At 54.2% G+C, this 16,330-nt stretch overlaps 2 protein-coding genes and 1 long non-coding RNA gene across 5 annotated transcripts; all 3 read right to left on the reverse strand.

Moving 5' to 3' along the window:
* Window positions 1-188: 188 nt before the first annotated feature.
* Window positions 189-1,871, reverse strand: LOC121107798. Of its 3 annotated transcripts, none has more exons than XR_005842219.2 (3): window positions 1,697-1,871; window positions 1,495-1,623; window positions 189-1,406 (listed from the first exon to the last, which is right to left on the reverse strand). It is a non-coding gene; the product is annotated as an uncharacterized LOC121107798 (long non-coding RNA). The 3 variants fall into 3 exon arrangements; XR_005842218.1 differs by having other exon boundaries at window positions 190-1,398; window positions 1,495-1,596; XR_005842217.1 differs by having other exon boundaries at window positions 191-1,406; window positions 1,495-1,596.
* Window positions 1,872-3,679: 1,808 nt separating this feature from the next.
* LOC112531913 (rho GTPase-activating protein 32-like) lies at window positions 3,680-7,064 on the reverse strand. The gene is made up of 5 exons (XM_025148227.3): window positions 6,599-7,064; window positions 6,187-6,332; window positions 5,486-5,687; window positions 4,759-4,895; window positions 3,680-4,190 (listed from the first exon to the last, which is right to left on the reverse strand). Exons 1-5 carry the CDS (start codon window positions 6,643-6,645, stop codon window positions 3,709-3,711), a joined length of 1,014 nt encoding a protein of 337 aa, XP_025003995.2. The 5' UTR covers window positions 6,646-7,064; the 3' UTR covers window positions 3,680-3,708.
* A 23-nt stretch (window positions 7,065-7,087) lies between these two features.
* On the reverse strand, window positions 7,088-8,504 carry LOC112531914 (rho GTPase-activating protein 33-like; the record flags this gene model as incomplete). The annotated part of the gene is made up of 3 exons (XM_025148228.2): window positions 7,088-7,147; window positions 7,590-7,722; window positions 8,182-8,504. Coding segments are annotated over 3 exons (516 nt in total), but the record flags the coding sequence as incomplete, so codon positions are not given.
* Between the last annotated feature and the right edge of the window lie 7,826 nt (window positions 8,505-16,330).

The raw sequence follows: 16,330 nt of genomic DNA on the forward strand, positions 1-16,330 counted from the left end.
CCAGCACATGCCTTTCCTACAGTCACAGCATCAGCAAGCTTGGAAAAGACCTCCAAGATCATCCAGTCCAACCACTCACCTACCACCAATATTTCCTTCCCACTAAGACACGTCCCTCACTACAACATCCAATGTTCCTTGAACACCTGCAGGGACAGTAGCTCTATCACCTCCCTGGGCAGCCCCTTGCAGCGTCTGACCGCTCACTGGGAGAAGCTTTTCTTCACATCCAACCTCAATCTCCCCTCATGTAACTTGAGGCCATTCCCTCTAGTTCTAGCACTAGTTCCATGCGAGAAGAGGACCACCCCCACCTCCACATAACCACTCGTCACGTAATTGGACAGAGTGAGGTGGTCTTCCCTCAGCCTCCTCTTCTCCACACTAACGAATCCCACTTCCCTCAGCCGCTCCCCATCAGACTTGTGCTCTACAACCCTCACAGCTTCATTGCTCTTCTCTGGACACACTTCAGGCTTTCAGGGGCCCCCTTGTAGTGAGGGGCCCAGAACCAAACACACTACTCAAGGTGAGGACTCACCAGTGCTGAGTACGGGGAGATGATCACTTCCCTGCTCCGGCTGGCTCCAGCCCTTGGCATTGCACTTCCAGTCTAAACCATTCCTTCTGCGCTACTGCTTGGATCCTCACTTAGGGCTGGAGCTCAAGAGGTCAACCCAACAGAAATAACACAACGTGCAACTCGAAGACATGTCTCAAAGCCCACAAGAGTCAAGTCTCTCACCCTGGGCACAGCTCACCAACCAAGAGCCAGGCCTTGCCAACTTGGCGGATCTGAGAACACGGGGCGGGGCCGCACATCACACCAGGAGCGTCCATTTCAATTGCGGCTCCGTGTAGAGAAGAACACCAACTAGCAGGCCTGAATTCATTCATTCACAACTGAACACAGAGTTTGTTCTTCACTAAAAAACACACAGAGATTCCTAATCCAAAAAGAGAACGGCAGGACATCATATCGGCCAAAGAGGTTCCTGTCCCTACGCCTCTTCCTCTTACCCCAACTTCCCTCCCCTCATCCCCTACCCCTATTCCTCCGTGATGCCCACAGGCTTCAAGTCAGCTCTCAAAGCCATAGGACTCCTTGCACACGACTCCAGCACAAAGGATGGCACACTTGTTCCATACACTCAAACGGACCAAGCAATGGCATCACACTCACATAAAACACACACACAGAAGCAGCCAAACCCTGAGCACGCACATCCCCTCCTGCACTACTGGAGCCCACCGCTCACCTTCACACCTCCGTGCATTTCTGCTGTTTTACACTGATGCAGCCTCGCTACAGCTCCATGCGTGTCACACAAGGCCTGCAGGACGGACCTCTTGCTCTGCAAACCCCATCTGCAGGCATTGCTTCATGAGCTTCACCACCTGCCCTCCTGAGCAAAAACAACCACTGAGAACGACAGCAAAGCACACTGGATTCCACCTGGCCTGCTCCCCAAGCCTCAGTCCTGCCACACATACCCTGCTACGCAGACTCATCCCCAAAGCCTGGATGGACATCAGCACACGCATCATTCCTCAAACGCCCCAGCCCAGCAGCAGGGGATCAAAGCATTGCGACAGCTGAAACCAAAATGCTCTGGGACATTCCTGCTAGCACCGAACACCAACAAATCTACCACTGAGCAACAGGACGTGGGACAAACAGCAGAAAACAACCAACCTGCAGAACTAACTCCTGTCGCGTTGGTCCAGATGTTTGTATGATCCCTTCCACGGCCCAGGCCAAGCTTGCTGAGATGCTCCTCCTTTGTGCAGGGGGACAACGGTGCCCATGGCATGTGGTGGCTATGCATAGCATGTCTTTTACTTGCTTTTCCTCCCTTCATCTTCCATTACCAAACAGCAACTCCAATCTCTCCCGGCTAAAAAATCACTTGGGTAAAAAAAGAACTGGCCACCTTGCTTTTAGAATTACAACTTGATGCTTTCAAGCAGAAGCTCACCTAGCAAGGACACCTACCTTAGACAAGCTCAACCAACACGGAATAGTTATTCCTCTGCGTCTGCAGACTTGGCACGCATTTTCAGTTGCAATAGTCAGCCCAGTTCTCAGCACAGCTTTACCAGCCACAGAAAGCCAGTTCATTGCCACCATCTTTTTCTCTCTTCTGAAACACTCTACTGCTGCAAGAAGCAACGATTACAATCACAGAAACACAGAACTGTAGGGGCTGGAAGGGACATCTAGAGATCATTGAGTCCAACCCCTCCCCCCTCTGCAAAACAGGCTCCATACAGCAGGCTGTACTGTAGGCATCCAGCTGGGTTTGGAGGATCTCCAGAGAAGGACAATCCACAGCCTCCCTGGGCAGCCTGACTATATACCCCCCCGCCCATAACCTCCCCACAGCCACCTATAGCCCCAAATCCTCCGATGGCTCACCACAGCCCCAGATCCCCCCTAGAGTACCCCTCAGCTCCTTATAGACCCATACGCCTTAACAGTCCCTGCACAGCCCCCTACAGCAGCCCTATATCCCCCTATAGCCTCCCCGCACCTCCCAGTAGCCACAGGCCCACCTTCGCTTCGGTTCTGGGGGGCTGCAATGGGTCTGGGGGCACCGGGAGCAGCGCTGGAAGGGTTGGTGGGGGGGGGGGCACGGTTCAGATGCTGGCAGCAGCGCTGTGGCGCTGGGGGACCCGAGCCTGTCCCAAACCCACGGCCCATCCCACATCCCTCATCCCAATCCCAATCCCACAGCCCCACCCCACGGGGGTTCCACGGGGGAGGGGAGGGCAGTGTCCTTGGGGGGACCGCGCAGGGCCCCTCTCGCTCTCTCGCTCCCTCGCTCCCGTTCTCCCGCACACCTCCGGCGGAGCTGTCCTCGGCACTCGCTCCCGTTCTGCCGCGGCTTCCGGCTCGGTGCTGCCCGGACAGCTCCGGCTGACGCCGCGCTTTCCTGCGGGGCGGCCCGGGCTGTCGGCGCGGCGCTTCGCTAAGGAGAGCCGTGCCTGCAACTGCCGGCTCCCAACGGCCGCTCCCGCGCACGGCGGCTCAGCCAATGGGAGCCGGCGGAGCTGCCGCTGACCAATGAGAGGCCGGGGGAGGGACAGATGCTGCCGCTGACCAATGAGACGTCGGGGGAGGGACACAGTTGCCGCTGACCAATGAGACGACGGGGGAGGGACAGAACTGCCGCTGACCAATGAGAGCCCGGGGGAGGGACAGAGCTGCCGCTGACCAATGACACGTCGGGGGACGGGCAGATGCTGCTCACGGGGAGCTCCTCCTGCCCCAGCTGGGTGGTGATGCTGACAGCAGGGCTGGAGATGCTCTGCAGGACCGGCTCGTAGCTGGCAGCCACCAACGGACACGGCGGGAGAGAGGAGAGAGAGCTGTCGGGGAGCAGCCGAGGCATCCAAGAGCATCCAAAAGCCCTCACTCAAAAGCATCACAAAGCCACAGCCAGCAAGCTGCGCACGATCATGAGCAGCAGCCAGGACGCTCGAGATTATTTGCTACCATACACAATGGGAGCACAGCTCTCGTTGCAGGCATCCCACAGCCAGACAAAACGGGAACAAAGCCGCAGCTCTGCTGCACGCACAGCCCACAGCCATAGCCTTGCAAGATGAGCTGCCTTGCTGTTGCTTGCATCCATCCCAATCCCTGTGAATGAAGACTCAGAAGGCAGTCAAGGCGTTGATCCAGCACCAGCGTGCATTTATTCATTAAAAGCCAGGAGGGCGTGAGAGGTCCGGTGGACACATGGCATTCATCCTCTCTTGTGAAGGAGGCAGGAGCTCAGAGCTCGTGCTGCTGCCCGGTGCCTGGGACTGGAGCTCCGATTCTAAGTCCCCCTCCACAAGGCTCGGCTCCTCCTCGCTGACGCTGACCTGATCCTGCGTGGAGCTGCTGCTGTCGGGGCACTCGGGCTGGGCTTGGGCTGGGCTGCACTGCAATGGCGCCCCGTCACAGTCCAGCTCGGTGACCGTTGTTTCTGGCAGGCTCAGGTCAGCGTCTTCAGCACAGCTGGGAGAGATGAGGGCTTCCACTTGGATGAGCACCTTCATTCCATCACTGGTGTTGTATGGAAGGCTATCATCCGAGCTGCAGCGATTCGTGCTTCCTAGCAGCTCTGCACTGATGGAAGCACACAGTGAACCATCGCTATACGCTCTGGCTCTTCTGCGTGGACGAGGGCTCGATTCACCTAGGAAGGAGTAGATACACAGGCGTTAGTGGCAAACTTGCACAAGCTGAATGATGAGAGTGGTTCTTGAGATTTGCTTATGTAGTGGCAGCAGGACAAAGCCAATAGGACAATAGCAACAGTAGGAGCACTGTCTCGAAAGGAACTGTTGCGCTTTTGTTGTTTGTCTTTCTCTTTTGTTTGGACTCCAAAGCCCTCGCAGAAAGCCTTCACCCTGTTGCAGTGTTACACAGTTTAAACGTGTGCCTGCTGATACAGAGGCAACACGGAGCCACAAAGGTACTCTTCCTTCCATCCTAAGTGACAGAAGGAATCATTCTGAGACATACTGCAGTGGTGCCCATCTCCTGTCTCTTTCCAAAACTACTCGGGGAAAGGCACGAGAGGGGTGTGCTCCGGCAGGTCCAGATCATGACTTCACAAGAGACTCATTTGGGAAAGAAAGACAGGGCTGAACTGAAGATGTTAGGCACGGGCTTGAATGCTAGGAGGAGGAACAAGCCCACTGCAAGCATGAATTCGATGGCGCTGACAAGCAGTGTTTTGACAGCTGGATGTGCACCCTTACCTGCCAGGACCACCACCTCTGTTTCCGAGGGCTCCCTGGCATCGCGCTGCAGTTGGCATTTGGCCGCAGAGGATGGCTTTCCCGGCCTGAAGCAGGAACACCAACTGCCAGCTGCTGGTTCCTTCATCTTGCTTGGTCTGGAGAGAGAAAACAGCGACTGGCGTGAGTCGTGCATGGTGCAGGGTGAGGGAAGAGCTGCCCTGAGCTCTTGCCAACACTTGCTGGTTCCTAGCACTGCCTGGCTTCTGCTGAACACAGCTTAGAAATTCGCTCCGTTTCACACAGCTGAGGATGGTGCCATTCCTAGAGCTCAGCCCTGGAGTCTTGCTGGCTACATTCCCCCTCAGCCATGTCAAGCAAGATGCAGAGCATGCGAGCCAAGGCTGCACAGCTGTCCAGGACAGCAGCGAAGGGATGGCTTTGATTGAGCTGGCAGGCGTAACTGCTTTCTGAGGAACCGTGCAGCCATGGAGGAAGTTCAAAAGCATCTCTGTCACTTACATTAGTAGTAGGCCCCCTTTGGTGGCTAAACTGAGCCCGTCGGGCAACTGTGTGTGAGTTGAATGTCAGAGTCCAAAGGGAGCGGAGACGGAGTACAACACCACACGCACCATTAACGTCACGTAGCTTCTGCAAGTTTTTGCACTAGCAGTAGTGGAGAAAAGCCCACAAAAGCCCACCCAACCACGCCTGATAGGAAGGTGCTGGGAAAGAAAGTCCTCTTTACCTTTCAGACGGAAAGTCGATGACTGTGTGGAATTTACCCGCTGCACCTGTGCGGCCTTCTTCCACTTCGATGTCCCTGCAGTGTGTCAGAGCGGGAGAGCTGCTGTGGCCTCGCCTCTGTGCCTGTGCCTCCTCCACGCTGAGCAGCCTGGTGGCGGGAGAAGACACCCGCACAGACTTGGGCCCTGATGGAGAACTGTGCCCTGCAAGGGAAGGGAAGACCACAGCTAAGAGGGAGGATCAGAAAGCAGCAGCACAGCCATCACACATCTGGGGGAGGTGCTGCCCGCTTCTCAGACTTGCTTATCCGAGCCACTGGAAGAAGAGGAGGTCCAAAGAACCGTGTGGTTAGAGGTATGTTTATGGCAAAGGACACAGTCATCGTTCAGAGCAGCTCACTATATTGTAACAAGCAAACAAAAACCCAAGAAGAGGGGGGCAGGGAACTCAGAAAGCTTTGCTGCCACGCTTTCATCAAGCTTCACCCGCATGCAAAACATCATCATGGCAGGGACGGTTTTCTCCTTCTCACGTTTGGGCTTGGGCACTCTCAGCATCCAGCCACAGGGTGCCATATTCTAATCTACGGCCACAAGCCTGCTGGCCCCTCGATAGTAAAAGCGTATTTCAGCCATCTTGGAGAAGGCCTGCATTTGATCAAGGTGTCTGATCAAGTCAAAGCTCATGCAGGAAGACGCTCACCTGCTCCATCTCCGATGCCTGATGTGGATGTGGAGCAGAAGAGGACGTCTGTGTGGCTGATGATGTACTCCACCACATCTGACTGCCTCTGCAGTTCCATGCAGGCAGCTCTTCCGCTGGCGCAGGCAGACTCGTTCTGCTGGGATCTGCAGAAAAGGCAGATTGGAGAAGTCATGGATCCCAGATCATTTCCCCACGTCTGGATTTTGCCAGCCGCAAGCTGTCCAATTGGGTTCTGGAGACTTCCGCAGTGGGCAATCAGTGATGCCACTGAAGAAATTCTCCTGCATGATCAAGGACACACCAGCCCCATTTGACAAAAACAAGAGAGCAGAAATTGTCCTCCTCTAGAAAGTGTGCCCGTGGGGAGAACAGATCTAAGCCTTGTGCTGAAACGGAAAAAGAAGTTTACCTGAAGAGGTTGGGAGCCCACACAATCGCTAAGTTCTTAGCGGGCATCTTTGTGGCAGAGCAGCTCCCAGCGAGACAAGCCAAGTGCCTCACCAGGTACTCCAGTGTCCTGGAAAGCAAGAGGCAAACCTTCAGCACCAGTGAGCACGCTGTGCTGCAATTCACAAAACAAACCTCAAGACACGCCAGTTCTTGCTCTTGCTACGGAATAGGAAGTAGATCAAGCTTTCCCAGGTGCCACGCTGCAGCACCAAGCCCCAGCACAGCACAGACGCAGCCATCAGCTGCACCAGCCGTGCCCCCGTGCCAATGAACTGACCCAATCCATCAACCCCACGGAGCCAGCAACCACTTCAACACACACAGGCATCATGTTGCGAGCGTGAGACAAAGCCTGCCATCGCATCATCGCCCTCTGAAATGCAGCAGGGCTGAGCTCACCACACTCAGGGCAGCAGTTTTCTGACCTGTAGTGAGGCGCGGGCAGCTGCTGGATGACCTCCTGCATTCTGAGCAACCGCTCCTCATCTGTAGCGGCACAAACAGCATCCTGGAAGAAAGCAGAGAGGGATTTAGACACACATCAGTAGAGATACCTGCCACAGGCTCGGCAACTATGAAGACAGAACGCTGTTGCTCAGCACTGAGGCGGATTTTATGCCTTCCAACAGGCAGAAAATCCGGGGAACACAGCGGCACGCAGCTGGTGCCATCGAGGCCAAGCAGTCCAAGCACTGGGCTGCTTTACAGCCTGACGGATTGTGCACCTCAGCTCCTCGCAAGCATTGTGAATATGGAAATGACCATCTCCTGGGAGCATCAAAAGTGGCATCAGTATGCTCAGGATGTGGCAAAGACATGCGAGTCTACCTCATGGAGCTAACAGAAAATCAGAAAAAAAGACCACGAGGTGCGCAGGCGTGTGTGTATGTGACAGGCCATGCCAAGAGGCCCAGGGAAGAGGGACATGAAAGCCATTGCCTTGTGCTTACCGAGAACTTGCCATACAGCTGCTCGGTCAGCAGAGGGGTCGGGAGCTCCCTGAAGTACATCTTGCACAGGGAGCTCACGCTGTGAACGTCACGGACGCTTAGCTCCGGAATCTGCTCAGACTCAAATTCGTGGCTGGAGAGAAGGACACAAAAACACTGGGCTTTGAGAAAGAGGAAGACAAGTCCAAAGCAATACACGATACAGTCGAGAAAAGGAAGGGGCTCCTGATTCACAGGAGAAAAGAAACGCTCTGACAACTGGCTGCCTACTCCACAATCACATGCCAGGAGCCCAGAGCAGCAAGAAGGAGTGCGGGCTGCTCCAAAGGGCTCTGCCAACAAGAGGAAACGGGAATGAGAGCTGACGCCGCAGTCCCCCACAGCCTTCCAATGCTCTCAAGGACTGAAGGAGAACTTCCTGCCCCAGCAAGTCTACTCAACGCCCCGTGTTCCTATCAAACAGACACAAGCCTGGCGCACCACTGCTGAGCGCACGCTGCCTGCACACAGCTGCCCCACAGCGCAGGCCTCGGAACGCCCGCAGCATGGCACGTGCCCCTACTGACAGCTGTGTCAGTCGCAGCACTCTTACCGTAGCTTCTGGATCTTGGACGCCACGCCGGACAGGCGGTAGATCCCCTGCACCACGCCGTGCTGCTCAATGAACTCAGCGCAGCTCTGCAGGACCTGGGGGACTACGGAACAAGTGCCAGCGGTTAGCTGAGCTCCTGATTCAAGTCCTGCTTCAGCCGCTGCTCCTGTCACGTCCCATCCACTAAGCCCAGCCGCGCTACTGCATGCCTCCTCCTTAGAGGAGAAAGAAAGCCGGCACAGACGTCTCTGACAGGCAGGAGCCGGGGAGGAAACTGGACACAGACCTGCTCTTGGCTTTCCAGAAATGCCAGGACCTGCCAATCAGCCTGCAGAAAGTAATTCTGGGGAAGCCAGAGACACTGCAAGTCCCGTCACAGCTCCCACCGCAATGGAGGCGTGAAACCTCATGTCCAGAAGAGCTAGGAAACTGACGCGGTACACTCTCTTGGGCCAAAAGGCTGCCTTTGTTTTCAGGCTAGCGTGGCATTGGCTTACACCTTTTGCTTTAAGCAAATACAAGTGGGCTGCTCTCCTATGAGCATTAGCCTCAGCTTACCTTTCAGCCATCAACTCCCACCTCACCTTTCTCCACCGCTATCAACCTGCCCCTTGCCAGAGATGATCTCCCTTTCATCTTTACATGCCCAACAGAGGAAGCTCTCAGGAACGGGCTGTTCTTTACCGTCACGGCCAGAGTGGAGAAGATGCTCTCCCAGGTCACAGCCAAACACCCCTTCCTTCTTTATCTCCCGCTGCTTCGGTTCCTTTGGGCGGGCCTTCACCAAGGAACGAAGGAAGCTGATGAGCTTGCCGCGCTTCTTTGGCACTGTGCAACACAAGGAAGAAACCAGTTCATTTCACGTTGGGCTCAGCGGGACCAGGCTGAGCGTCACACATTCTACAGAGCACGTAAAAGCGGGAAGAACATTGCCAACAAGTACATACAACAGCGGATTTTCCCCGTCCCTGGAGGAGTCCAAGGCCACGTTGGATGGGGCCCTGGGCAGCCTGGTCTAGTCTGGCATTCAAAGTGGAGGTTGGCAGCCCAGCCTGAGGCACGGGGCTTGGAGCTTGATGATCCTTGAGGTCCCTTCCATCCCAAGCCATTCTACGAGGATCCTATCATTTGCCCAAGCCCTCATTCTCACTGCCTACAAAACAGCAGCCGTATGCCCCGTGGGATGCATGAAGGATCATCAACACAGAGGATAACGTGGGATGGATAAAGGAGCTATTCAACACGGAACACACCCAGAAGACGACTCCCTTTGACTTCCCCGCGCCATCACATGTAACATCCGTACCTGGCTTTGGTGCTGAATCGATGAGGGCCTCAGGAATTTTTCCGTTGATGAGCTCCACGCACTCACCAGGGAAAAATCCCACCTGGAACAAGAACAAGAAGAGAGATGGAAGACTGAATGCAGCACTTCTCAGGCCTCCACCGTTAAACCAAGAAAGAATGGCCTGCAGAAAAGGAACCCTCATTCCACATTTGCAGCCAAAAGACCTACAAAACCAAGACTTGGTTCCGCAGAAGATGGACTCTGTCCTCCGTGCTTGTACAAAGGACAGACATGGTCAACTCCTGACTGTGCAGTGAGCAGGAGAGGCTCTTGCTTCTAAGTCACATGAGGAGATGCTTTCCTACCCAAGCCCAGAGCCAAAGGGAAAGGCCGCTGACACCGACACAGGGAAACTGTTTACGTCCAGAAGCCACCCTGTGCAGGCCGAGCAGCTCGAAGCTGACCTTCCTGACTTGACTGCCATTGCGCCCGCAAGTCTGAAGCTTGTGCCTACCTGAAAGCCACGCTTGCCTCTCCACCAGGGGCTCAGCTCCTTTGCTGGCATAGCAATAATGCACACCAGGTCTCCCACCTGCAAGACATTGCAACATCAATCCCAGCTTCAGCACAGCTGCGAGGAAAGCACAGCTGAAATGACGCCCTTCTTCTGCACTGCCAAATAGCGCACAGCTTGAGAGCAATTGCACCGGGGCAGCTCTTCAGGCATTTCCCGTCGGAAAGCTGAACTGGCACGTACAAGAGTCACTGCCTTGCACACCAGACAGAATACAGTGCAAGCATGCCAAATCAAACCGTCCTTTACACATGGCTGAACTCCTCCCTGCATCCAACCCAGTGCAAGTCCTATCTGGACCTGCATCTTCTGGGCTTCGCCTCACAGGGCGTTCTGAAGGTGTCGGAGAATATTCCTGATGCATTCACACGGTAGACTCTTCTGGCCGTGACAACAAGGAACGCCTTTAACTGCTTACCTCCAAGGAGAGCTCATCCGCTGCCTGGGCAACGTATCTCTTAATAACATGGCCAGCAGCAATAGCCGGAATATTAAGAGATGGCTCCTCATGCACCAGCAAGGGCTTCCCCTGGTTCTCAGGCTGAAACAGAGAGCACAGGCCACGGTGAGGAGCTGAGGACAAACAAGGAGGATTGCAGGGTGCCGTCTACATGCCACTAGCAAGGAAATGAAGCTTTCAAGGCAGCTCTTCAGTGACACCAAGAGAGCCGGAAGGATGCTCTCTCTCTCTTGAAAAGCAGGAGAGCACACCGGTGGCTCACACTGCTGGTTCAAGTCAGGGAACAAAGACCAATCACAGCTTCACACTGTACCTCCGTCCATGCCAGGTCAGGCCCACAGCTGATCTCGCTGCTCGCAATGCCCATCACAGCAGGCGCGACAAGCTGCAACAGAAAAGAAACACATTTGCTGTGTTCACACAGCACTGGATTGAGAGTCTTCTTCAGAACTACTCTCAGTTGCCCACTGGCGGAGGCAGGTGTTCTACAAACAACCACTCTGTGCAGTCTATTCAAACGGGACAGCCTTGCCCACGCATTTCCTCTGCCTGCATGCCCGCTGTGCTCCCTACAGCTGTCGGGCACACTCCCACAGCCAAAGCATGCACGCTTGTGCCCCTGGCTCATGCTGTGCAGCTCTGCACAAACTGCGCCTAGGGCTCTTTGCCTAAGGGATTGCTTTCCTTCACACTAGCTGCTCCCAGCACTACAGGCAGCATCCTGCCGAGGGCTGAGCTGGAGGGGAAGTGGAAAAAACCCACGCGTGACCAGTGCCGCATCCCAGCTGGACGAGCCTGTGTTACTACACACGGTGCGACTAAACACGGGCTGCTGAACCATGTGGCAATACAAAGCATGGCACGTACCTGGCAAGAGATCAGAACAAGGGAGAAGAAGATCCTCAAACCCGCAGCCGGTCCTTGTCACTTTGCTCTGATCTTCCGCGAGCAAAAGCTGCACCAAGGGAGCAGGCGGAGGGTGGGGAGGGGACAGAGAAAGAGCAGGTCAGTGAGCCTGCACAATTTAGCAAGGAAGGCGAGGGAAAAACCGTGGGACAAATGCCACCTTGATGGATGGACGGCTTTGGAATGGATGGCCTGGGGGAAAATGGCGTCTGACAGTCCAGACTAAGCAATATGATCCTAGGAGCTCTGCCAGCCAGCACTTCTCAAGCCTTTGAGCCCACCCGTCTATCCCGCACCGGCTCAGCTTACCTACAAGACGCTGCGCAAGACGGGCTGAAGACAAACAGACTCACTCGATGCACAAGTGCAACAAGCCACGTACTCACGCTGAGCTCAAGCGCTCCAATGAAGGGAAGCAGCACGCGCTGCTCCTCCCCTCATTCTAGCCGCTTGTGACATCACTAAGGGCCACCCGGCTGCTCCACCATGGATGGGCAAGGTGGGGAGGCAAGACCACGTCACAAGACCATAGGATTCCAAAAGGGCACCCCAGCGTTCGAGAAATCCGTTGGTGGTTGGAATTCTATCTCAGCCAAATCCTGGAGAAGCTGGCATGGGGTTGGCATGACCAAAGTGCAGGGGACCCGGCGCTCGGTGCTGTTGAGCCTCTTGCTGGGCCGATGGCAAATCCACACTAGGGTCCTTCTTTGCGCCCTTCAAGGGCGGCTTAGAGCAGCCATCTCTTTCACCTGCATGGAAATAAAGGAAGAGAAACACAGCACAGCTACCAGACTGCTTGGCCAATTTCTTTCCCGAGTGCATTTTTGCCTTTTGGCTTCCACGACGACCTCATTTCCTCCTCCTTTTCTTTGGGGGGAAGCTGCCCCCAGTGCCTGAGCTTCACAAGACAGCATGAAACATGACACTAAGACAAACGCTTGCCGTGGGTGCAGGGTGGCTGTACTTTGCCAGGTATACTAGCGGGCTAGTAAGCGCCACGTGGCAGCCCCAAGCCAAGTCTGCATTCAGTCCCTGTGGCCACAGCTGCTGCCTCACTGCCAGAACGCATCCGAGGATACAGATGGACGCAGGCACTCCTGCTCCTTCTGCAAAGCCCTCCTCTGCACAGCCCGTTAGCTGCTGCTCACTGCTACACCAACCGGGCTCCCCTTTACAGCAGCCCTGGGATAAACATGCCTGTACTCTTCTGTGCAGCAGCGACCTCCAGGGATGAAGCAGCATATTGGAAACCAACAGAATCTACTGCTGCTGAATCCACCTGCTCCTTCTGCCAACCAAGAATAATACCGTGGGACAGAACACTAGGAGGAAAAACGCTTCCGCGCTCGCACACGTACAAAGGGAATCAAAACGGCTCCTTCGAAAAGAGCCTGTTGGGTAAACCCAGCCTCAGAGACACAAATGCATCTGGTTCCAGTAAATATTACGGCCCCTTGTTCATGAAACGCTCTTCTGCTGCTTGGAGAGCACGGAGCATGCTGTGTTGACAGGCACAGCAGCGCCATGCCCAGGCTGAGCACACAAACCTCCCCAGCACCCCTGGCCAATGCTGCCAGGGAAATGCACGACCTGCAGCCCCACATGGCTCGCTGCACAGACCCTGGGGGGCTGTCTTAGTCTCAGGTGGGATCGATTTTTCTTCAATGTCTGCTATGATGCTACAACTGTGATAACACTCTGACGTTTAGAGTTTCTGATAAGCAGCCTTGTACAGAGCCAAGGCCGTTCTCAGCAAAGCTCTCAAGAAGGAGCTGGGAGGAAACCAAATTAGGACAGCTGCCGTCAACGGGCCAAAGGGATATTCCATACCACATGACATCAAGTGGAAGGGGCTTTGAAGGGCCTGGGAGTTCATCTCACTCTCTTCCTCTGCTTGGCCATTGGTTGGGAGGTGCTGAGCCACTGCTTCTACATCACTTGTTATATACATCCATACATAGATATATATACATATATGCATATATATGTGTATATATGTATATATTATATATATATATATATATATTTATATATATATGTATGTATCCATTACCTCTGTCCTTTTCTCTACTTTTGGAAAGAGATTTCTCTCAACACACAAGTTCCACCTTTTTTTTTCTTTTTTTTTTTTTTTCCCCCCATAATTCTCTCCCCCATCCCACTGGGAAGGGGGCAGTAAGCAAAGGACTGTGTGGTGCTGAGCCACCCACCGGCTTAAACCACAACAGGGCCGTGGAGCAATGGCAGCAGACGTGAAGTGCACTGGGCTCAGCAGGAAATGAAAACCATCTGGAGGTACGCAAGCCCACTCTTTCATTTTCCAGAAAACAACCTATGGTGTCAATGAAACATGCCCCTCACTAGGAACATCTGCAAGGATGCTTTGAATGACTGAGGGCATTGTACCCCATTAACATCACCCTGCCGACACAATGTCATTGCAAACACAGCAGCAACTCCTGGCACCGATACCTCTGGGTACAACAAGCACAGGGCATTGGGTTGCTTTGGATGCAGTTTGAGCGCAGATCTGAGGTCTTCATGGAAAGCGCCTTGCAGAGCGCATCATGTTCCTGCACCAGGCAGAGCGCTGTGCATCTCTCATCTCTCCAAAGTTCAGGGCTTTGAAGCTGCACCTTGTTTCTTGGCAGTTTGTCCCCCACAACTCCAGAGCACTTCCAGCTCTTCCGTGGCAATTCACGGCTTGCACAGTGCCAAACGCAACAAAGAAAAAAACGCAAGAAAGAAGCAAAGGCCATGGCTATGCACAGAAGCGGCCAGGAAGGGTTCAGCTCCAGAATGAAACCTGCACAAGTCAACTCAGCAGATTCCAAGGAATTCAGTGACATCTGACACAATTTGCAACGCCAGAAGCACTGCCACGCAAACAGCACCGTATTTGGAAAGCAGCATGTCCAAATCAGCCCCCTTGCCCTGCTCTACCCGCTCAGCCCAACACAGAAATCAAACACACAAACTCTGATGCTTTGGCTCACGGCAGCCATCAAGCTCATGCTTTAGTGACACAGAGAACTCCATCTCCAGCTACTCTGTGTCTCGCTAAGCACAAGCTCGGCTGGGAGCTGTCGCTCAGCCTGTCACCACAAGCAGAAAAGAAGCGCACATAAGCAGATGCTCTTATCCACACGTGCAAGTCTGGGGGCGAGGAATAAAGGCTCCTTGGGCCATGGGCAAAGCAGGGAGCAGATAGGCAGGAAAACAGGAAGGAGTTGAAGTCCAGCTCTCCAGCACCAAAGACAGGGAGAGCTGAGTCAGCACCATGGGAGGACTTACGACACAGCTTGAGAGCTTACAGAGACCTGAGATTGCCAAAGGAGGCCACCAGGGGAACTCTCATCATTCTTTTGCAGGGCTCTCACGGATGCTTCCCATGCTGACTTCCCCTGCCTATGTCATTTGTAGAAAGCCCAGGTGACAAACGCTCATTTTGTCTGGGTAACGCTTGTATGCTTCCACGGTTATCACTGAAACAAAAGAAAAAAAAAAAAGCATGCAACCCTATGAAATTTGCCTCTCTACTGCTGCTGTCAGCGTGACATCTGCACCTGACTGAAGTTTCATCCAAGTCTGTCTTCCACACAGCTCCATCCCAGTGCCAAAAAGAAACACGTACAGAGATGCTTAGAAGATTCTTTGTGCAGATACAAGTGCAGGGTGCATGTGTATTCCCTACAGCAAGAAACATTAATTTCTCAAGCAGTAGTAGGAAAGGTCAATGACAAGGAAATAGATGATGAACCCCTTTCATGGAAGAAGTCCTTGCTAAGCCTCTCCCCATCAAAAAGGAAGCCTCCGGGCATTGTTAGCAGCAGTGCCCAGAACATCTTGCACCACAAAATGCAGCACACTCCCTTTTTTCCACAGGCCCTCATTTCTCTAATTGGCATCAGATTCACTCCAGTTCAAATACACGGATCAGAACAGCCCTTCGGTTTGGCTGAGGTAGGAACCCGCTGCTGGGATGTCCCCCAGTCCCGTTCCCCACTATGTCCAGCACTGGTGGGGAAAGGAAGAGCAACGGACATCACCTACCCAGGCATCTGCAGGGCTTTCCATACGGTCTCACATCGCAGGTAGAAGCGGGAGAGCTCTTGTGGCACAAAGAGTGCACTTTGGCCGCAATAACCCCAGGCAACGCTACAGGCTTGGGGCAGAGTGCCTGAAAGACTGTGTAGAGGAAATGGACCTGGGGGCGTTGATTGACGCTAGACTGAACACTGCCAGCAGTGTGCCCAGGCGGCCAAGAAGGCCAACGGCATCCGGGCTTGTATCAGAAATAGTGTGGCCAGCAGGAATAGGGACGCGATTGTCCCCCTGTACTCAGCACTGGTGAGGCCCCACCTCGAGTACTGTGCCCAGTTTTGGGCCCCTCACTGTAAGAAAGACATCGAGGCCCTGGAGCGTGTCCAGAGGAGGGCAACAAAGCTGGTGAGGGCTCTGGAGCACAGGCCTGATGAGGAGTGGCTGAAGGAGCTGGGATTGTTCAGTCTGGAGAAGAGGAGGCTCAGGGGAGACCTTATTGCTCTCTATAACTACCTGAAGGGAGGTTGCAGTGAGCTGGGGGGCAGCCTCTTCTCTCAGGTGACTAGTGATAGGACTAGAGGGAATGGCTTCAAACTGCGCCAGGGAAGATTCAGGCTGGACGCTAGGAAATACTACTTGTCTGAAAGGGTGGTCCGGCACTGGAATGGGCTGCCCAGGGAGGTGGTGGAGTCATCGACCCTGGTGGTGTTCAACGAGCGTTTGGATGTTGTGTTGAGGGACGTGGTTTAGCGGGAACCATTGGTGAAGGGCGAACGGTTGGACTGGATGATCCTGTGGGTCTCTTCCAGCCTTAGCGATTCTAGGATTCTAGGAAAGCTCGGAGAAGGCTGGAGAAATCAAGGTTGCCTCTAAGGTG

The sequence above is a fragment of the Gallus gallus genome, chromosome 1 (assembly GCF_016699485.2).
Source record: "Gallus gallus isolate bGalGal1 chromosome 1, bGalGal1.mat.broiler.GRCg7b, whole genome shotgun sequence".
Classification (NCBI taxonomy): Eukaryota; Metazoa; Chordata; class Aves; order Galliformes; family Phasianidae; genus Gallus; species Gallus gallus.